Here is a 22,294-nt window from a genome sequence, read left to right as displayed (position 1 = left end):
TATTTTAAACAGCTGCTCTTACACTGTATACTTGTAAATATTTTTTTTTAGCAAACATGCAAAGGTGCACTGCCGCATTTAGCCACAAGAGGGAAATGGCAGGTCATATCTTTGAAAGTTTTTGAAAAAGCAACAACAGATTGTAAATCATCCCAAACCTGAGTCAGTTGCTGGTGACTGTCCTCAGTTTTAAGAGATGGGTCATAAATGCCAAACTGCTAGCCAAAGCGGAGTCTGAAACCAATCTGCATACTGCACTATCTCCATCTAAGTGAACCTGGCCTCAGCATCATCTGCCAAGTGAATCTGGGACATTAGTCGCATATAAGTTTGGAACTACCCACAAGAACACGAACAGCCTTGAAGATTTATCATTGAAAGCTGTTTGTTTTATATTGTAAATACGGCATCGGCGTGTTCCTGCATTTGTTTAGCTTCCACAACCATGTGACCTTTTCCTGATTTTTCCTAACCTGAGGCTACTGTCTCCAAATGGTCATTCTATACGAATCAGCCTCTAATGTTGTGTAGTTTTCAGTATGCCTTGCTAGGTTTTTAAAACGATCAAAGGATACAAAAATGTGCAGTCATCGTTGTCTTAGAACTGCAGAATTGGAAGGAAGCCTATGAATCTAGTCCAGCCCCCTTCAGGGAGGCATGGGGGAATTGAACTCCCAACCTTTGGCTCTACATCCAGATATCTAAACCACTGAGCTACATTTTATTCTTCCAGCCCATAACTATCTCTTAGTTCTTGAGACCATTCAAATGTAAACAGGGCTAACACAGAGAAGCGTCCACCTGATGGGTGGATTTAATGCAGTGGCATGTGTAGAAAACACCAGTCTCAATGTCACTTTGAAAAATCAAGTTTCCAGATCTCATCGTGGCGATAAAACTTCACAACACAGACTCAGAAAATGATGGAGGTTTATTGTAAGGAACTTTCAGGAAACCGTGGCAACTTACCGTATTTTTCCATGTATAAGATGCCCCCATGTATAAGATACCGCCCACTTTTCTAACCCAAAATTAAGAAATCTAAGTGTGGCTTAGCAAATGTAGGGTAAAAAGGATCAAAGTGCTGCAGGATGGCTTTGATCCCTGCTTTCTCCCTTTGTGCTAAGCCCCGCGTGGTTTAGCAAAAGGAGGGAGAAAGGGATCAAAGCAATTCCACGACTGCACTATCATTTCGGTCCCTTTCCCCCTCCTTTTGCTAAGCCACACGGGGCTTAGCACAAAGGGAGAAAGCAGGGATCAAAGCCATCCTGCAGCACTTTGATCCCTGCTTTCTTTTTGCTAAGGCTTAGCAAGTGGAGGGGAAAGCAGGGATCAAAGCCCTGCAGGATAACTTTGATCCCTGCTTTCCCCTCCACTTGTTTTTTCTCCTCAGCTTACTTCCATGTATAAGACGACCGTCAATTTTTAGTCTAAACATTTTAGACAAAAGTATAGTCTTATACATGGGAAAATATGGTATATTCCTTCATGTACTACCCCTCATTTTCTTTTCTTCATACATACATTTTACTATACAGTATTAAATTCAAGGGCATTGACTTGCTTGTCAGTCTGCATCCACGCCACCCTTCTTTTAAATCCACTCATTGTGCATTCCTCCATTTAAAATAAAAATAATTAAATTTAAATTTTAAAAAAGGGAAAAGACAGCCAGGGTCTGTCCCACTGGGGAGATCCGATAGCATCTGCTTTGTTCAAGGAAACAGCCCACACTGCTAAACCGATGCCAACTTTTATTGCAAGATGGAAAGATTTAAAAGTAATTAAAGTTTAATTTTAAATTAAAGCTAAAAATGTAAAAAAATAAATAAATTTAAAAATTAAAACATTTTAAAATTAAATTAAAAAATTAAACTAAAAAAATAAAAATAAAAAAATTGAAAAATAAAATATGATGGGCCCATCTTTATCAAGGGAAAGACTTCCGCTAAAATTAACAGCCCCAAGAGGCCAACTTCAACATCAACTATCTGGAACCAACGGAGGCTTCGTAGAACTCTTTTCTTCTCTTTCAAACACAACCAACATTTTCGTCACGCCACAGGCAAGATGGCAGATACAGCTGCAACCCCGTTAAAAGGAAGTACTGTATGATGGTACCGTTCTATCCATGAGCTACTTAGACAGCTTCGACCCCACTCTTGGGCGACTGCTCTTCCTCACTGGGCTTGGATGACTCCACATCTGTGTCAATGGTCAGGTCTGTGGAGCCTTCGGAACTAGATTTCCCTTGCCGGTCAGAATAGAGGTTATTGAAGTAGGCAAGAAACCCACTCTTCTTGGTCTTCTCAGTGTGAGACCCACCAGGTTCTGGTTCTGCAGCCGCAGATCCTTGGTCTTTGAAGGCCATTTCTGGAGCAGGAGGTGGAGGTGGAGGTGGTGGTGGAGGTGGAGGAGGAGGGGAAGGAAGAGGAGGAGGAGGAGACCTCAACGGCCCCAACTTAGGTGGCTCTGTGGATGAAGTACATTCATCCCTCGAATTTTTGCATTCTTTGGAAGTGCCCGTTTGCTGGGAAGCACTCCCTGGAGCAGTAGCAGAGGCTACTGGTTTGCTCTCGTAATCCACATCCCAGTCTTCTCCACTGTCCTGAGCCACTTGTTTGGCTGGACCAGCATCTGCTCTCTTACCCAACACTGGCTCTAGCTTCCCTTGGCTTTTCTGCCATCCCTTTTCAGCACCGTCCGAACGTCGTTTGGCTTCTGGGATGTCCCACACCATCGGGCGACGGATCCCCTCTTGGTTCCTTTGACTGCTGCCTTTTTGTGTGTTTGAGCCAAACGGCGACCCTTCTCTCCTCCAAACCTGTGATCCTGACTTCCAGGGAACAGAATCTGCCGTGTCTTGTCTTCTGTCCCCCCAAGATCTTCCACTGTTATTCTGCCTCCCTGGCCAGCTGTTTCCACTGCCATGTCCTTGTCCTCCTCCTCCTCCTCCCCTTCGTGGATTCTCCTTCCAGCCCGTCATGGACTGATCTCTGTTCCAGCCAGACCAGCTTTTCCCATTGCTTTGTTGGTTGGTCTGGACCCAACGATTTCCATCATTCTGTCTTCCCGGGACTCCAGCGTTCAATCCTCCTTGTCCAGTGTAACTTGCCTGGGCTGGTCCAAAATGGCAGGACCCAGTTTGATGTTGGGTGGTCACACAACCTGGCACCTCATGGCTGATGGCGTGGCAGCAGCTGCAGCAGCTTGGCCTTGCCTGAAGAGCAGCTGGAGCATGGCATGTGGACAAAGATACTTGTCCCCCGTGGACAGGCAGCGAAGGCGGGGCATTCTGGGCCCCCTTGGCAGCACTGTTGAGCAAAAAGTAAAGGACATCTAGACGCACGGGCACCGTGTAGGAGGAAAGGCTGTTCGATGACAATGCACGGCCCGGAGAAAAGGGTTGCAGGTCAGAAGATCCAGTGGTGGACAGCTCAGTAGAAGAGGAACCTGATGACATCAAGACTGGTCTTCTCTCTGGAGAAAAGCTGTTGCCTGGACGCTTCTCAGCCATGGGTATAATGAGGGCTTCCCTACGATCTTAACCACAGGAACGTGTGGGAAGATACTGCAGAAAGGAGACAAGAACAGAGTAATACAAATTTAAAGAACTTCATTGGTTGGCAAACAAATACGGTACAGTGGTGCCTCGCTTTACAATTGCCCCGCATTACGACAAATCCTCTTTACTACGATCTTTTTGCGATCACAAAACGATGGTCTAAATGGGGGGAATTTCGCTTTGCGATGATCAGTTTCAAGCTTTGGGAACCAATTCTTCGCAAAATGATGATTTTTAAACAGCTGATCGGCGGTTTCAAAATGGCCACCGGGTAACTAAAATGGCTCCCCAATGTGCTTAGGGATGGATTCCTCGCTATGCAGGCACTGAAAATGGCCGCCGCATGGAGGATCTTCGCTGGACGGTGAGTTTTTAGCCCATTGGAATGCACTGAACAGTTTTCAATGCGTTTCAATGGGTTTTTTAATTTCACTTTATGACCTTTTCACTTAACAGCCATTATCCTCGAATGGATTATCGTCGTTAAGCGAGGCACCACTGTATATTGTGTGATCACTGGGAAATAAGATCACGCCAGATTGTTCCACAAGCGGTCCATATTGCAATCTGTTGGGCCATGAGATCACACCCCAAAGTCTATAGGCTGTTTTCGCCCAGTTTCTCCAAGCAAAAAGAATAAATCTACCCATGAAAAGTAAATTGATCTGCATCTATCCATTCTTTTTTTTCAACTTTCGGACCACCCAGTTAATCCGAGTCCTCAGGGAAGTTAATAATATCCTTTAAAACATACAAGTTTTGTTATGAATTCCCTTAGTTTGTTATTATTTCAGACTGCAAGAGGGAAAGGGGTGGTGGTAAAATTGCATGTAATTTTCTGTCCAGCATCAAAACTCCCTGAAAAGAACGTTCGGGCAGATAAATGCTTTTGTTTGAAATATTCATGTTCTATAGACAAGGAGGTTTTGGCCTGGCAGAACATTCAAACCTACTGTTTTAGAGACTGCAGCCAGAGATTGAGTACTTGATTTAAACACTGATGCTCTCAAGTTCTGTCCATATAGTATTACCAGCTAAAATAGGGAAAGATTTCTGTTCAGAAGCCTAGAAAGCGATTAACCAGCAAAAAAAGAGAGTGGTCCTATTGTCATCCTGCAGATGCTCTTGAACTACTATTCCCATCATCTCTCACAATTAACTTTTCAAGGTGGAGCATGTGGGAGTTGTAGTCCAAGAAGATGTAAAGCACTGGGTCCCAAACGAAAGGGCATGAAACAAGCCCAGGTGGCAGGGGAATGAGACAGAGAGATTTCAACAAAGAAAGATATTTCTAGCCTCTTGCACAATTTCCCATGACAGCTCTCATTACCAGCATTTAGGATTTCTTTGGAAAAAGAAATCATGAATTTTGTTCATAAAAAGTGTTTGGTTTTTTCTTCTTCTTCTTCCTTCTTGTATTTTAGCAATTTGCAATTTTAGGTATTTGTAATCTACAATTTTGCCGATGTTTTTAAATTCAGTTTATATTTTTATCCTACTTCTCCTCCGTAGGAGGAGAATTACTTACCCCTTCCCTACTTTTCAGTCACACCAACCCTGTGATGTCAGTCAGGCCGAAAGAATGGGTGATCGGGCCAAGATCATGGAGTAAGCTTTAGAGCCAAAGGAGAATTTGAACCCACAACTCCCAACTATTAATCTGACACTCTAAATACTGGGTTTACCACAATGAATTTGAAATTGGGTCAAGGCCACTGATGAGAAAGCAAAGCTGGACTTTTGACTCTCTTGGATCACGTGCAAAGATGACTCACCAGATGGTATTTTGCAGGCCATAATATAACACATTTTCAAAATATTTTTTTTTTACAAGGACTGGAACCATCAAAAAAAGCCACTCCTAAACCTGCGCAGAGCACAAATTGCACCCCTCTCCTTATATCTTAATTAAAATGAACTCAGACTCAGAAGGTGCAACTGATCAAGGCACAGCCTTGCCAAATAACCTGAGCATCACTTACTGTTCATCCTTGATGGTACAGCTTGTTTAAGATCATATTCAATGGGATTTAACACCCCCCCCCCAGTTCCTGCCAATGTGCATCTATTAGGTGTATCTCTATCCACTTTGAGGTATCAAGAATGTCCTTTGCTCCTGTTTTAGGTCAGCCTCTCCCCTACACCCTTCCTGCCTGAGTCAGACTACAAATCCCATCCTCCCCCAGCAGGCTGATGAAATAACCAATCATAGCCCAAAACACTATAACAGATAAACTTGGATCAGGGAAGGCTGGTCCAGATTCCCAGACGGTTCCAAGCCAGTTTTGCTGGGAAATGCTCCAGTCTGAACGGCCAGAGAACCCCTGTCCTTTTGGACTACAACTCCCAGAATCCCCCAGGCTGGCTGGGGTGCCTAGCAGTCGTCGTCCCCCCCCCAAAAAAAAGGAGTGGGGGGGGGAAAAAGTCAGATTTCCAACTCGTCTTTACTTAGCAGGCTGGCCGTTGCGCCTTTACACTGCAGGTTTACGCCTGCTCTACTCAGAAGTAGACCCATCGGGCGCCCTTTATGGGAGACTTACATTTAGGGCTTTTTTTTTTAAAAGGAGCTTTGCTTGGGGACGGCGCCACCCGCCTCCCGTCCATACAGGCGGCAGGCGGGGCTCGACCACGATGAGGACGCCGCCGGGGATCGGGGCCAAACCCTCGGACTGGAGCCGCTCAACCGCCCCGCTTTCCCCACTCCGCGCGGAAAGGCGGGCGCATGCGCGCTTGGCCCTTAGAAGGCGGTGGGCGTGGCTCCGGGGGAGGAAGGGGGGGAAATGTTCGTTAAGATCATTATGATCATCATCATGATGGAGATTGTAGATGAGGAGGGGGCAGAACCTCGGGTTGCCTTTATGCCGAGAAGGGGAGCGCTGGACTGAATGAAGCAGCGTTAAAATAAGTACCACTGGTAGAAAAAAACAAAAAAAAACAGCCCCTGTCGTTCATCATCCTCCTTGCTGCTGTTTCAATCATCCTTATCTCACAAAGTTTTAAGAGATTTTTTTATGCTTGACTCTTTGGTCCGCTCTCCCTCATTCTCCCCCCTCCCGCAGCGGCAATGCTTAAGGAATAAGAATCATCATCCTACAAGAAGATCTGATAAAGGATTAATTGGGGAAAGGGTGTTTTATTTTTTTAAATCCTTCTGAATTGCCGCCCCAGCGCCTTGCTTCTCTAATGCACCCGAAGATCCAGGAACGGTGTATTTAAAGGCAGCTTAATGGGCCGAAGTTCAACCGGTCGATCTCGCGTAGCCTTCAGCTCAGCATAGAGAAGCAAGAATTTTTAAAAAAGGGTCACCTCCCAAGTTTCTGCTGCAAATAAATATATAAATATTCACACACACACACACACACTTGTGTTCCTGCCCATTCCCATCCTTTTATGACAGTAAAACTGCCTCCCTTAGGAATGTTGGACTACAGTTCCCATCAGGTGCCAAGCCTGCCTAGTAGACACAAAGAGGGATAATGGGAGTTGCATGGCAACCTATATGGATTGGGGAAATTTGAAAGAGAGGTCAACTCCTGACCCTTCAGGCCTTTATGACAGCCTTCACGCAACATTTTTGTCCACAGAGATAGTAATAATAATAATAATAATAATAATAATAATAATAATAATAATAATAATAATAATAATAATAATAATAATAATTTATTGTCATTGTAAGTATATACACATACAACGAAATTCACAGACACCCAGAGACCAGACACATGCACACACATAAAATTCACTCTTGATTTGATCTAGGACCCACTTGTTTGTCTTTCTGGCAGTCCAGGGTATCTTGAAAGCTCTCCTCCTGCACCACATTTCAAACAAATCCATTTTTCCCCCCACAGGTCACCTTTCTTTTCTGTCCAGCTTTCATGCCCAGTTCAGAAGTACTGTACTCAATTTATGCATGATTCCTGTGCATGCATAAGATTCCAGGTTTTATCCCCTGGCAAATCCATTTAAAAGGTCCAAAAACATGGAAGACCTCCACCTAAGATTTTGGAGACCTTCTGCGGATCAGAACCAGAACTTGTGAACATTTCCTTCTGGCTGGGTCTACTACAAGCCCCAGAATCCCTCAGCCACCATGGTTAGCCATAGTCCAAACGAAGGAGCCGTTTTCAAGTTCTTGTAGAAAATGCCACTCTTGCTGAGATGGGCAAACCAACCAGCCTTTACAAGGCACTATCTGCATATTACTGTGACCTAGGATCTGTGCTTGAATGGGTCACCTTATCAAAAAAAAAAAGGTGTAAATAAGGTCATCTGAAGGCAAACTGAATTTCTAAGACGGTTTTCTTTTGTTTTCCCCAGGAATTGACTCCATTTACAGGTCAGATGGAGCCAGAGTCCCATTTTCTTCTGTTTTGTTCTCCCTCAGGAGAAGGGCAGTGATCTGCGCCTTCAGTTTCGCAGCTTTTTCACGCGCCTCTTGACGGGCTCCCGGATCGTCAGTGTCCACCAAAACTTCCAGGACCGAGCGAAGGGCGTCAGCGTTTTTGACTGACTCCATCTGTTCCGGGTCCGCTTTGATCTCTTCCACCCAGTCCAGATAAGCCTGGAGCAACCCCATGTCGGACAAGAAACTGCTGATGATTTTGAGCTCCGGTTTCCGGCGACGGAGCTCAGAGAGGACTTCTCTCCCCGCTTTGCTTAGCCGGTTCCCCACAATGCTGGCCAAAATGAGAAAGAGAGAGAGAGAGAGATTAGTATTGAAAAGCACAGTAACCTGATATTTTTTCCAAGATATTTTTTTCAAGAACTCATTGGTTCTAAGGCTGTGACGGGACTTTTGATTGTTTCTGATGTATAAAGGATCTCGCCATCAAGTAGAACAATTTGATCAAGGCAGTTGACATGCCCCTTTACTTCTATACAGTGGTGCCTCGCTTGACGACATTAATTCTTTCCAGCGAAATCGCTGTAGAGCGAAAACGTCGTCAAACAAAATAAAAAACCCATTGAAACGCATTAAAAACTGGTTAATACATTCCAATGGGTGAAATACCTAATCGTCCAGCGAAGATCCTCCATACGGAGGGCATTTTCGGGTGCCTGTCTTGCGAAAAATGCCTCCTAAAAACAGTGGGGAATCATTTTGAGCAGCCGGCGGCCATTTTGAAAACCCAATAATCAGCTGTTTTGATCGTCATAATGCGAAGAATTGGTTCCCGAAGCAGGGAACCGATCATCGCAAAGCGGAAAAAAACACATTAAAACATTGTTTTGCGATCGCAATTGCGATCGCAAAAACATTGTCATGAAGCGGATTTGTCGTTATACGGGGTAATCGTTAAACGGGGCACGACTGTATTTCACAAGTTCTTTAAATCCACCTCCCGGAAGCAGATGTGATGAGCTCGTGCACCATTTTCAAAATAGCACCTTGAGGGGACTGTTTGTTTCCTTAGATAGCTATTAATGAACCTCACAAACACAATTTCACAAAATGAGTCTCTTCTGATTCTCAGTTACATAACAAACAACATGAGAGGTTATAATGACAACAAAAGGCTACAGTTTGTTCACCCAAGTCCTCGGCAAAAGCACCAATACAGAAGTGGCTTGTAGAATTGAAAAGTTCAAGTGCTCCTTTTGAATTCTAATTCAGACAAAAATCCAAGGAATCTTCCCGGACTGGGTTGTGTAGCCATAAGACAGAAGAATCAGCTTCACATGCAGAGTCTTCCAAACCCTAGACCAATTCGGCAAGGGCCTTAGCAGTCAAAGTGGCACAGCAGCTCCAGCCTCCAGCTCTCCTACTCCTTCTGATTCAAATCTCTTACTCACATCCCTGTTCTTTTTTAGTCACACTGCTTTGAGCTGAACCAATATTTCATAGGGGCCACATTTGCCAAGAACTGTATGACACAGGGCCAGCCCACCCGAGTCCTTCTTGAGTGTGGCAGAGCAGCAAATTGCCCTCCCCCAAAACCCATAGCATGTCGTGTCCAAGTATGCATCTCAGGGAAAAGGAGAAACTTCTTTCGCCAGCATTAAAATACAGCGCCAAGAAATTAATGTCGTACTGTTTCCTGACAATCCTGGTAGCTGACTCAAAACAGAAATAGATGTTGCCGGGGCTAAAAGCAGAGAGGTGTTCGAGTGACATGAACGAGGCAGACTTCTGCATCTGAGAAATCACATTTGAAAGAAAGCCCATTCTTAAGTCCTGAAGAAGAAGTACAAAACGAAGCAAGCCGATTTATAAATTACACCGAGGTCAGAAAAGCTCCTGTTATGATACTCCAGAAGTTATAGCGTTCCCTTTTCTAATCACGGCCTTAGCCTTTGTTTCTTCCCTTTGTGTAGCCTAACCAACAGGAGGGCCGGCCTTGTAAGGAAACAAGGGAACCAGAATGTCTCCTGAGCTGAATTTTACCTTCTCTAGGGCCCTATGCGACAAATGGGTTTGTAGGCTTGGACTACGTCTCCCAAAATTCCATAGACAGCACGGTTGGCTGTTGTAGTGTAAAAACACAAGTATTGTGTTTCCCCGAAAATAAGACAGGGTCTTATGTTAATTTTTGCTCCAAAAAAGCACGTTAGGGCTTATTTCCAGGGGATTTTTTTTCCCTATACAACAATTCAAATACAGTCATGTCATCATCTTCTGGTTGCTGCACAAGGGTGGAGGGCAGGGTTTTACTTAACTGGGGCTTATTTTGGGGGGGGCAGGGCTTATATTACGAGCATCCTGAAAAATCAGACTAGGGCTCATTTTCAGGTTAGGTCTTATTTTCAGGGAAACAAGGTATACAAACCTCTACTGCCCTCTAGCTGAGATGTGAATCTACTGCCTGTTCATTGGTGGGATTCTGACATCTGCTGGTTGCCCATAGTAATATATATATATATCAGGGTGGCACAAAGTATGGCCATCTATTTTGGACTGCAGCTCCCATCAGTCCTACACAGCACTACTCATAGCAAAGAATTCTGGGAGTTGCGGTCCAATGGGCAAAGAGATCAGAATAGATCAAAGCTGATTCAGAATGAAATTGTTATCACCTAAAGATAAAGGTTCCCCTTGACATTTACTGCAGTCATGTCCGACTCTAGGGGGCGGTGCTCATCCCCGTTTCCAAGCCATCGAGCCAGCGTTTTGTCTGCAGACAATCCTCCATGGTCACGTGGCCAGCACAACTAGACACGGAACACTGTTGCCTTCCCACCGAGGTGGTACCTATTTATCTACTCGCATTTTTACATGCTTTCAAACAGCTAGGTTGGCAGGAGCTGGGACAAGCGACGGGAGCTCCCTCCGTTGCGTGGATTCAATCTTACGACTGCTGGTCTTCTGACCTTGCAGCACAGAGGCTTCTGTGGTTTAACCCACAGCACCACCACGTCCCTAATTATCACCTAATTGCACCTAATTTGCATTCTATGTTTGTGCTGGACTGTAAAAAAAAAAAGGCTATATCTCTGAGGCTCTGGATTATAGAATGTAGTAATTCTACTCTGCCAGGATTTGCGGTCCTGTCCGAGTGAAATGACAGCGGAGAGAACTCACGTCAAAAGCCGGAGCGTGGTGTTGCTGGTCAGCGAATCCAGGATATTATCCAGGCCACTGTCTGTGATGCCAGTAATATCTAGGTAGAGCTCTTCCAGAGTGGCGTTATGCTGGAGTGCATCCCATAAACTCCTCACCCCATCAGAGCCTAAGCAGTTCCCACAAAACCTGCAGAGGGGAGGATAAAGAAAAAAACCTTAAGAAACTGAACTGAAAGATTACGTCAAACTGATAAAAGATATTTGCAATACTGTGCGTGTATTAACATACAAAGCTTAGGAATAATTAGCCCGTTTGCACTATGAAATCAACATCAGCTTCATTATCATCACAAGAGAGGAAACCCGACAACCATATATTCCACCCCAAAGCTATTCCTATTAAGCTATTCCATTGTTCCTCTCTTGACTAGAGATGGAGATAACGAGGGTCTGGCCCCATGGTGCTGGACGATTCACTCACTGATCTGCTGCTGGCGCGGGCTCCGCGCTAGTGTTCTATCGCTCCTATCGCTCCATCTGATCGCGTGCAAAGGATCAGTGAAGGGGCCGGATCCCCGTTATCTCCACCTGTGTGGGGGTATTCATATACATATACAAATACTGCCATCTCTACTCCAGACTCATTTTGCCACGCTTACCCTCAACCATCAGTCATCATTCACACGCCAGGATTCCACCCAGGTGTGTGTGCAGATGATAACAGTTTTTTTCCTCCCCTTCCACATGACGTCAAGTCTTGTCTCAGTTCCAGCCATGACAAAGGGGTGAAAAACCCTGGAATTCCCATACTCCTTTGCTCCTCTGGTGAGAGATGGCTATTTTTGCCCCCACTTGTTTATGGGGATGAGGTTTAGCACTATAGCGTCTTCCCTGTTGGAAGCCTTCGCCATGTTTCTTAAAGTGCAAGGTCAATTAAAAATAGTGCCAGAGTAGAGACTAGGTCCAGGTGTATTTTTGTATTTTTCTGATTAATGGATCAGAAGAGGGTGGAAGTTCATCGCATGATCAGAGTCCCTGGTCAGAAGTTTTTCATGAGATGCAAAATTAAAAACAACAAGATTTAGAACACAAGCCCAGTACAAAGCTTTTTTTAAAAAAAAAAATCCTCTGTGAATGATTCTGAAAGGATACAAGCTTTTCCCAAGGTTTTCTTTGGACAGAAGAGATTTCTAGAAAAATGATTTTTAAAACTGCTGTGATTATGAAGAAATCCCACACTGCACCACTATGAACTGGGGCCAACCAGGAAGTGAAATTAAGATTGCTACGTACTTTGTTTGTTTTCTGAGATAGTTCTCATCTTTGAGGTTCAGAGAGGTGCACAGTCACCCTGCAGATACTCCCACTCCACTAAAGGCAACCTGGGAAGGGGACCTTATATGACACTCACTGAAGCCCAAATGCAAGGATAAAAGATTGATAAACAAGCAAAATGTCAGGAAGAAGAACCTTCAGAACACGGCCAAAGAGTCCGAAAAACCCACAACAACCATCAGATCCCAGCTGTGAAAGCCTTCGAGAATACATTGAGTACTTTACTACAGTGGTGCCCTGCATAGCGACGATAATCCGTTCCGGATAAATCGTCGCTATCCGGAAACGTCGCTATACGGGGCAAAAAACCCCACAGGAACGCATTAAACTCCGTTTAATGTGTTCCTATGGGGGAATAAACTCACCGCTAAGCGGGAATCCTCCATTTTCGCCGCCTCGGTAAGCGAGGAATCGGCGCGAAAACGCTGCGGGCGGCCATTTTCTTTATCCGGCTGATCAGCTGTTCTAAAACATCGCAATGCGAAGATCGGTAAGCGAAACGCTTACCGATCATCGCAATGTGATGTTTACCCTATTTAAACATCGCAATGCGATCGCAAAAAACGCGTCGTTATGCGGATTTGTCGTTAAATGGTGCGCTTGTTAAGCGAGGCACCACTGTACTTTAAATGAGTTTGAATCCCTAGGGCTAGATGAACTGCATCCAGAGTTATCAGGAAAAGCTTCTTAACTGTTAGAGCAGTACGACCTTGGGAGGTGGGAAGCAGTGCTCCAACACTGGAGGAAATCAAGAGAAAATTGGACCACCCTCTGTCAGATGTATTGAACAGGGGCTTGGACCTGATGGTCTTAGAGGCCTCTTCCAACCCAATCATTCTATGATTCTGTGTAATGTGGAGCAAACCTAGCACATCTATTGTGGCCTGCAGGAGACAAAAAAAGAAGGAAGAAGGACAAGAGGCAAGCATCACTCACAGTAGACGTTTCACCCGGCACTGGGGGGACCTCAGTATTCCCGCTTCTATCGCTGCTGCCTCTTGATCCAGAGAATTGTATCGCAGCCTGGAAATTAAGACGCTCGTTCAGAATCAGAGCTCAGAGGGGCACCTTTGAAAAACATTGTTTGTGTGCAATTTGTTACAAAGCATCAAGACCTAATTAAGACACTCTCCACCACCCTACGCTGGCTCTCAACTAAGTCGTGGCCTCCGGAATTCTCACTAGGGAAAGCCATGAAGTTATAAAGTGGTTTGAAAGTGAAGCACATCTGGAGCACAAAGCAGATCAGCCCTAAATCCCACCTCTCTTGCAAAACAAGGCATTGAACACCCTTGTCCTGGAGCGACCTCTGCATATGCGGCTAAACCTGACCCAGGAATATGATCTGTTAAGAAAACTAAAGCATCCTCTCTCCACGGCCACTGCCTTGTGGCTAGAAAGGGTGCTGGACAATCATCCACCTCTTGCCTTCAGCAGAGAAACAAACATGATATTGTGGGGAACCTACTAAACCAACATAAAGGATGATTCTCAACTTCAAATTCATATTAACTGTAGTGCAGTTGCAATGCTTTAAAGTTCTATGGCTGATACGAACATCTGGACGCTTTACACCTCTTCTTCAAATGCAGAAATAAATCCACATGGTCATAACATATCTCTATCTCTAGGGTTTGCCTGAACTTTGTATACTGGAAGATTTTCATCCATCTGATCCAAAATTAGATGCACAACTGGTTCCTATCTGTCTGGCAATTACTGGGGATCAAATTGCATATTAAAATTCTGTCTTCTGCTTCAGTGTTGGATCTCACAACTTTGGCATGGGGGTTACACAGTGTCAGTGCAAAGGAGGAAGGGGGAGACGCAAGCGTTGTGAGATATCCTATTCTGTTGATGCTGGTATTCTTCCCATTGCCAGCATGCCCTACTAGTCTGGATGGGCTTCAGACACCATTGGCAGATACGTACTGCAGTGTTTCACACCGATGGAGGAGCCCCTGTAGTCGCCTCAATCCCCTGATGCCCAGATTGCTGTAGCTGATGTTGAAGTTCCGGAGTATCTTCTTCTCTGAGCATCCTAAAACGTATGCCAGAGCTGCGCAGTCTGCTGGGTTCAAGGTCACCTTGAACAAATCCACTTCATCCAACTTGGCAGCTGCCCTCTGAGTCACGGCATCCTGGCGGAGCTCCGCCAGGCAATGCAACAAAGACAGCAGCTTCCGATCCGATTCGTACTGGACCTTCCTCCCCAGCCAGTCACCCAGGGGAATAAGAGGATCCCCCGTCAGGCCCCCAGCCAATTCTTTCAGCCTGCCCTCTATCCTGGAGGTCAAGAGGCCCATAAAGAACCTGGAGAACATTTGCAAATGGTCCCACTGTTGGGGTCCACTCAAGAACTCCCTAGTGTAACCTAAAAGTCCATCAGTGGATCCAACAGGTAGAGACAAGTGTCTGTCTGCCCCTCCATCTCCATCAGCACTGCCTTCCCACCAGAGATCCAGGCACGTCGTTAGCTCCTGAGCACTGGGCTCCAAGATGATGACAGCATACAAAGCAGCTAAGAACTCCTGTATGGTCAAGTGGAAGAACCCATAGACTTGATCCTCCTTGAAGAAGATGCGGTTCAAGAAAGTACCAGGCAGATTCTGTGGGTCAAACCCAAAACTTTGTAACTCATCTCCATAAAAAATGGCTTGGTTTCTCAAAGTGGCTGCATAAGCAAACTTGCCCAGCTGAAGGACCAAGTCTTTGGTGCTTCCCAAAGCATCATTTGGTGTTCCAGATGGTGGCTTGCGCAACCGAAGGATGGTGCAGAGATACTGGCGGTAGACCTCAGTGATGGTGCTGGGGGGAGAGGCTTCCTTCGCCCCAACACATGAGAAAAACTCCCCCAAAGCGGTGCAAAGAATGAAGCAGTAGAGGGGAATGAAAATGAGGCTGGCTAAGTTGTCGTGGGCGGAGATGTAACCAAACACAGCCGAGGCCCGCTTGGGATCTCTGAAAAAACGGAAGAAATATTCCTTCGCGTGGTCTTCTTGGAAGCCGAGAATGACGACATGGCGGTCAAAGAGATCTTCTGGAAGGCTTGCAGAAGGTCTGGATGTGACCACAATGGTGGACTCAGGCAGCAGTGTCCTATAGAGAAGCCCGTACACCAGATCTTTGATGTGAGCTGATTGGTCTGAACGGACACAGGAATTCTTGCTCTCTAGTGAATGCCTAAACTCGTCCAGGCCATCCAAAATCACCAGGACCTCCCCGGGCCGATCAAGGAGCTCAGGAAGGACTCCGCTCAAGTGGGCGTGCTTGTTGCGGATCAGATCTTCAAGACTGAGGGGCGTTTTGACAAGGCTGAGCTCTCGGAAGGAGAAGTCCAAGATGCAAAGGCAGCTTTGGAAGGCTGCCCCCAGAGCCCAATCGTGGAGGATCTTCTGAGCTGCCACACTCTTTCCGATGCCAGCGGCACCGCTCAGCATCACACGGAGAGGTGGGGTGCTCCCCTCCGGAAGTGCGGAGACCAGCTGAGAGAGAGCCAGTCGGCGAGGACCGTGGAAGGAGTAAAGACGCGCACGGCGAGAAGCCAGGCCCAAGTAGTCATGGCTAGCAGAGACGGAGCAAGGGTTGTCAGACAGCAGCAGGTCAGTATAGCGGATCTCGATGTGCCCACACGACTCGGTGTCATCTACGTTGGTGCAAAGTTTCTCAGTGCGAGTCAGCAGTGAGCGGCGGTGGCTCTGGAGGGCAGCTAGTGAGTGGGAGAGGGTGGGGAAAGAGGCAGAAAATATGGTTATCAGCAGATGATGCTGATGGAATATATAAAACAAAGTCAGAGCGTGGATGTTACAAGAACCTCCCATCCAGCATGGACACAGCTGTCTCGGGGATTCTGGGAGCTGCAGTCCAAAAAAACTGAACTTGTCTTAGTCCAACAATAGTTAATAAGTTATTGCTCGCATGCCCTGTAGGGTGCCAGTCACATGCGCTGGTGTATGACTGGGGATACAAGCAACAACTTTTCAGTTAGCAGCAGTTTGCTATTATTACTTGCCCTCTCGCACTTATTACCAGTGGATTCTGCCCTCTTTAATGTTGCAGAGGAAAAGGATCATTCCCTTTAGTGCGAAATTCCATTTGAAAAACCTCTGTGTGTCTGAGAGAGCTCGGAGAGGAATGGAAGACACAGGAGACATATTTCAATGGCTTCTTGAAGGTCATCTAGTCCAGTTCCCTGCATCTTATCCTGGTTTGTGCTCCTTTCACAAACCAGAATCACAAGCTACTTTGGGGGTTTGTTGGTTTGTTGGTTTTTGATTCCTGGTTTGTTTTAGAGCAAAAAGCCAAGTTATCTGGTACAGACAACATACTGGTTGCGAAGTATGAGGGCCGTAAAGAAAGCTGCATACAAAAATTGGTAATGTCAAGCAACTGTACTTAAATAAATGATTTTTATTCTTTCTCCTACGAATGCCTGGGAGAGAGTTATTGAGATTTCAAGTGCCAATTAATGAGAAAGGGGTGGGCTATCTGGGGAGCTTATAGCTATTCTCCTCCGTGGCTCTCTAAACGTCTACTGCGTAACGAAAAGGAATTTACCAGGAATTCAAAAGCCTGCCAACAGTTTCCTCCCATAGGATTGTGGCCATTATTACAGATGCTGTTCAGCCATTTTTCTCCTTTCTCTCTAAAGTGCAACATCTGGGACCAGGTTTGTTCAGTCATTCCGCCTCTGAAAATACCACCAGTGGCTTCCTCTTCCCTGGGTTATTGTTTACCTCGCTTGTTTATTGCTCTTTGACGATTTCACCTTCAAGATAGCTGTCTCATACGACAACCACTCTCTATTCTTAAACAGCTAAATTGACATTTCTTCACAAAATAAAATATTTGATTCATTTATTATTATTATTATTATTATTATTATTATTATTATTATTATTATTATTATTATTATTATTATTATTATCATCATCATCATCATCATCATCATCATCATCATCATCATCATCATCATCATCATCATTATTATTATTATTATTATTATTATTATTATTATTATTATTATTATTATTATTATTATTATTATTATTATTATTATTATTATTATTATTATTATTATTTTAATACCTCTGAGTTGTCGGCTCACACCTCTCCGAAAAGCTGGGCTGTTCCCCTGTTCCTCCTCTGTTGGAACAGATGAGAAAAAAAAATTATGTATGAAACACGTATCCTACCTGATCTCATAGACACCTCTCAGCAAAACACCGCTTCTCTCTATTGGGTTGCCCTCAGGTATGTGGCAGCTCTTCTCTTTCCGTCAGCACCCTGGGAGATACAATTTTTTTTTCTTCCAGCACAGAGCAACTGGTTCATTTCTCACAGGGCTCCAGTGCTGTCGTCTAGCACCTCACAATCACTCTTTTATCTACAGTTTCCCTCACATCTGCTGCTTGAGAGATCGGCTTCACTTTGCCGGCCCTGTGCTTTTTAATTTAATACTTTATTATGGTCAAAGACCAGTAAAACCAAATCAATATAAAATAGATACATATAATTATAGTTTCGTAAAGTCAGTCAGGGTAATAAAATTCCATTAAAACATGATAAAACAACCCATACTTTCCACTTAATAACATCATATATCCTTAATATAAGTAAAACCACAGCCAGTGTTATATTAAAAGCATTATATTATCCACCTAAAATCACCTACCCAAACATCTGATTACGAATACAGTGGTGCCTCGCTAGACGATGATAATCCGTTCCGCTGAAATCGTTGTTTAGTGAAATCATTGTCTAGCGAAAAGCATTTCCCTATTGGAATGCATTGAAACCTGTTTAATGCGTTCCAATGGGGAAGAATCGTCGTTGTCTGGCAAAGATCGGTCATAGGAAAGCCGCTTTGCAAACCTCCGATCAGCTGTTTAAATAGCTGCCTTTCAAAGCTTAGGTCCCGAAAACACCCGTTTTGCGAGCGCGGAGGGAGCTGTCAAAATCGTTGTCTAACAAAAATCGGTTTGCGAAGCAGGGACCAAACATTGTCCAGCGAAATTCCCCCATAGGAATCACTGTTTTGCGAATCGCTATAGCGATCGCAAAAAGTCAATATCTAGTGAAAAAACTGTCATACGGGGTAACCGTCTAGCGAGGCACCACTGTAACCATTGCTGCAGCACAGAATTTGGCCACTTGTCTCATAATATAAGGGGAATTGTCAGAGAGTAGCAACTGGACATAATCCTCCTCTGATCTATGCTTTCTCTCCGCTCCCCTGTTTGCAAACAGCTAACCTGCCATTTCTTCCTACCCACACCACATGTCTTACATCCAACCCTCGGGCTGTTACTTAACACTCTGTCTACAAGGAATCAGGTCCGATCCACCTTGTCACATCACTGTACATGAATCCAATTGTAAGAGACTTAGAAACACATCTTGGCTGAAAAACAGAAAGCACTGCTTTCATGCTAAATTCGAAATTCCATAGATCATCATGACAGCTGCTAAGGTCACCATGCTCTATTCGGAAAGTCCAAATATTTGGACAAGTGAATGGACCAAACTAACCCTTAAGGAGCACGTCTTCTGTAAAGCTCATGGCTCCTAACTACCCCTTCAGGACCAAACCATCCCCGGAGATAAAAGAGAGAACTTGCAACGGTATGTTGTTTCTAGGAAAATGCATTGCGTTCACAGCATACTGTGAGAACTGCAACTAAGCTCAAACCGAATTGGGGCTACAGATAATATCACAGGAAATCCCGGGGTTTCAGCCTTGCAAGCTGTGGCGCCACTACACCACTAAGCAGAATACAAATACAGTGGTGCCTCACTTAACGAGTGCCTCGCTCAACGATGAATTCACATAACGATGGCCTTTGCTGGAAATTTTGCCGCCTCACCTAACGATGTTTCCTATCGGGGTTTTTCGCATAACGATGTTTGGGACCTTGCTTCACTTAACGATGACAGTTTTAGGTCCCCTGTTTCGCTTAACGTTTTTTTTGACAGCCCTGTTTTTGCTATTTTAAAAATATTCTAAAATGTTTAAAAATGTTTAAAATGCTTGGAATCGTTAGTGCACCTAATAAAACCTTCTTTAAAGTAATTTGGCTTCGTTCTGAGTCTTTTTGAATTTTTGGTGATTTTTTTTTCACCATTGAAATGTACTGAATAGGCTCCTATTGGAACGGATTAACCGGTTTTCAATGCATTCCTATGGGAAATGGTGTTTCGCTTAACGATGTTTTCCCATAACGATGTTTTTAATGGAACCAATTAACATCGTTATGCGAGGCACCACTGTATAATAAACAGAAAAAGAAATAGAAACATCCTTATGAGGTCATGGGGGAGACTGACTTGCCTGCAGATGTTGTTGGAAGCTTGTATTTCTTTGATTTCCAAAATTTCAAGAAAGATCTTTTGGAAGGTCTGGGAAAAGGCTCTGCAAGGAAAATGAAGCAATGATTTAGAAGGAGCAGAAACGCTGGATTCAATGTGTAAAACCCAGCTAGACGGGCATTCAAATCCATTTTTAATACTTCTTCATATTTCAGAGATTTAGAGCATTCAAATCTTGGGAAAGCTTGTCAGATCTGACCCTGCAGGCAATATTTTATTCACTGGACTCTGGATTTGAGTCCTTGTGTATGTAACCATTTTAGGGTTGATGCTTTTTTTCTCTCTCTCTCAAAGGTTCCTCCTCTCAAATGTTTACGTGGGAAGCAGATACAAAATGGGAGTAATTAACTGCTGGGTAGCTCAGTGAGTTTAGGTAGGTTGGGAGTTCAATCCACCCACCCACCCACTTTCTTGACAGGAGCTGAATCCAATGATCCATAGGGTTGCTTCCAGCTCAGCAATTCTAAAATCTAAAATTAGATTTATTTATTTAATTTGTACAGTGCAATGGCGGGGGGGAAGAGAAGAATTTTGTTTCAGTTTGTCTTTCAGGAATCTGACAACATGCAAATTTTTTTGTCCAGGATGGAAAATGGCTGATTCATACACAACCACTCCCGCCTCCCCGCAAAAATCCAATTTTGCTTGGAGAAAGCAAAATTGATAGGTATTCTAGTCTCTAAATGTTTTGAAGTGTGTGACACAGCAGAGATGCAGACTGACAAACGAAGAATAAGGTTTAGCACAGAAATACCTTGCCCACCCCTCTCTTCCTTCCCAAAAGTTTTGTTTATATATTAGAATTCGCACCCTAGCCCAGGCACACTGAGTAGCTTTCCAAAATTCTAACTGATGCCCCCTGGAGACTAGTTTTGTCATTGCAGCGCTACCTGTCTGGATCAGAGGCACATCTCGTTTTTCTTCTTCAGGGCAGTGTTCCTGCAGCCATTGCTGTAGCTCAGGGCAATACACCTCGTTGAGTTCTTTCAGCTCTTCCAGGAATTTCTGGCTGTCCTCCAGCTTCCCACTGACTCTGTCCAGAAGCGCAATGACTTGGTTTGTCTTGGGACTGGTTTCCAGCAAGGAGAAGTACTCCAGCTGGCTGAGGAGCCCACCGTCCCAGAGTCGACGGAGCAACGGGGCTGGGCTGGGTTCAATCCAACGCAGGAGCCGTTCCCGGTGCTCCTGAATCAGCCGAGAACAGTCTAAAGGAGTAGCCATCTGCGGAGGGAGAGGAGGACGAAAACAAAACAGGTATCCATAATGTTTTAGCTCCTACAGTCATCGGTAAAGGACCCCATTTGGGATTACAACCCAGCCCAACCTCCAACGGCCAAATGGCTGGCTTCACCTCTCTTCCTGTGTTTTAAAACCCTGAAGCCATGGCCTCTTCCTGAAGTTGTCAAATACAAGAGAGACAGGTTTGACAAGATATTTGAGACCAGGCAAGTTCTAGGAACAAGCAAGTGCATTAAATAACACTGACCTTTTCAGCAGCAACAACAGAAATTGCAAGAAGAGCATTACAACGGAGCCCACTGTCAAGAATCTGTTGGTCTACTGAAACCTTGCTACATACAGGCTTCTGTTACAAGCTGTGCCAGGCAGCCTGTTTTTACAGCCTGGTTAATAAAATTCTTTTATTAACAAGGAAACTTGTTTGAAGCTTTGAGCCCGCCTCTATTAAGAGGTGGCGTTCTGGCTAGGGAAAGGCCGCGATCAGTTACGACAAAAAAGGGGGAGATGGAGGACGTGACTTTTGTCCAAGGAGACAGACCGCAAGAGCTGATAACAAGGAGCTAAGGAAGCAGCTAATCTTTCATTTCTGCAGCTCAGTGTTAGAGGAACTGATAGTTAATCAAGGCTGACCGTTCAGTTAGCTCCAAGGAGGAGGCAGAGAGCTAATAAAGCAATGCTTACTCCCTTCTACGGATCCTGTGCTGGCTCATAAAGGCTGGCACCATCAAAAAGGTGGAATACTATTTACACTTACCTAGCTGGGAATATGCCCCATTGTGCATAGTGAGTGGGATGTACAGTGGTGCCTCGCTAGACGATGATAATCCGTCCCACTGAAATCGCTGTTTAGTGAAATCATTGCCTAGCGAAAAGCATTTCTCCATTGGAATGCATTGAAACCTGTTTAATGTGTTCCAATGGGGAAGAATCATCGTTGTCTAGCGAAGATCGGCCATAGGAAAGCCGCTTTGCGAACCACCGATCAGCTGTTCAAATCGCTGTCTTGTGAAGCTTAGGTCCCGAAAACACCCGTTTTGCGAGCGCGGAGGGAACTGTCAAAATCGTTGTCTAGCGAAAATTGGCTTGCAAAGCAGGGAGCAAACATTGTCCAGCAAAATTCCCCCGTAGGAATCACTATTTTGCGAATCACTATAGCAATCGCAAAAAGTCAATGTCTAGTGAAAAAACTGTCATGCGGGTAACTGTCTAGCGAGGCACCACTGTAAATGTAGTCATGGCTTCATGGATTTCCTCTAAATTTGACTAAGCTTGGATCCAACC

At 44.7% G+C, this 22,294-nt stretch overlaps 1 protein-coding gene and 1 long non-coding RNA gene across 2 annotated transcripts; both read right to left on the bottom strand.

The window, feature by feature from the left end:
* Positions 1 to 1,737: 1,737 nt before the first annotated feature.
* LOC144584284 (uncharacterized) lies at positions 1,738 to 6,871 on the bottom strand. The gene is made up of 2 exons (XR_013538439.1): positions 6,106 to 6,871; positions 1,738 to 3,571 (listed from the first exon to the last, which is right to left on the bottom strand). It is a non-coding gene; the product is annotated as an uncharacterized LOC144584284 (long non-coding RNA).
* Positions 6,872 to 7,173: 302 nt separating this feature from the next.
* LOC110070225 (NACHT, LRR and PYD domains-containing protein 12) lies at positions 7,174 to 21,435 on the bottom strand. Its single transcript, XM_078380293.1, has 8 exons — positions 21,261 to 21,435; positions 20,665 to 20,995; positions 19,741 to 19,817; positions 17,495 to 17,549; positions 14,339 to 16,115; positions 13,343 to 13,429; positions 11,091 to 11,258; positions 7,174 to 8,247 (listed from the first exon to the last, which is right to left on the bottom strand). The coding sequence occupies exons 2-8, from the start codon at positions 20,993 to 20,995 to the stop codon at positions 7,902 to 7,904; spliced, it is 2,841 nt and encodes a 946-aa protein (XP_078236419.1). The 5' UTR covers positions 21,261 to 21,435; the 3' UTR covers positions 7,174 to 7,901.
* Between the last annotated feature and the right edge of the window lie 859 nt (positions 21,436 to 22,294).

Source organism: Pogona vitticeps, chromosome 9 (assembly GCF_051106095.1).
Source record: "Pogona vitticeps strain Pit_001003342236 chromosome 9, PviZW2.1, whole genome shotgun sequence".
NCBI lineage: Eukaryota > Metazoa > Chordata > Lepidosauria > Squamata > Agamidae > Pogona > Pogona vitticeps.
The sequence above is the reverse complement of the archived record's forward strand: the minus strand, read 5'-3'. Positions and strand labels throughout refer to the sequence as shown.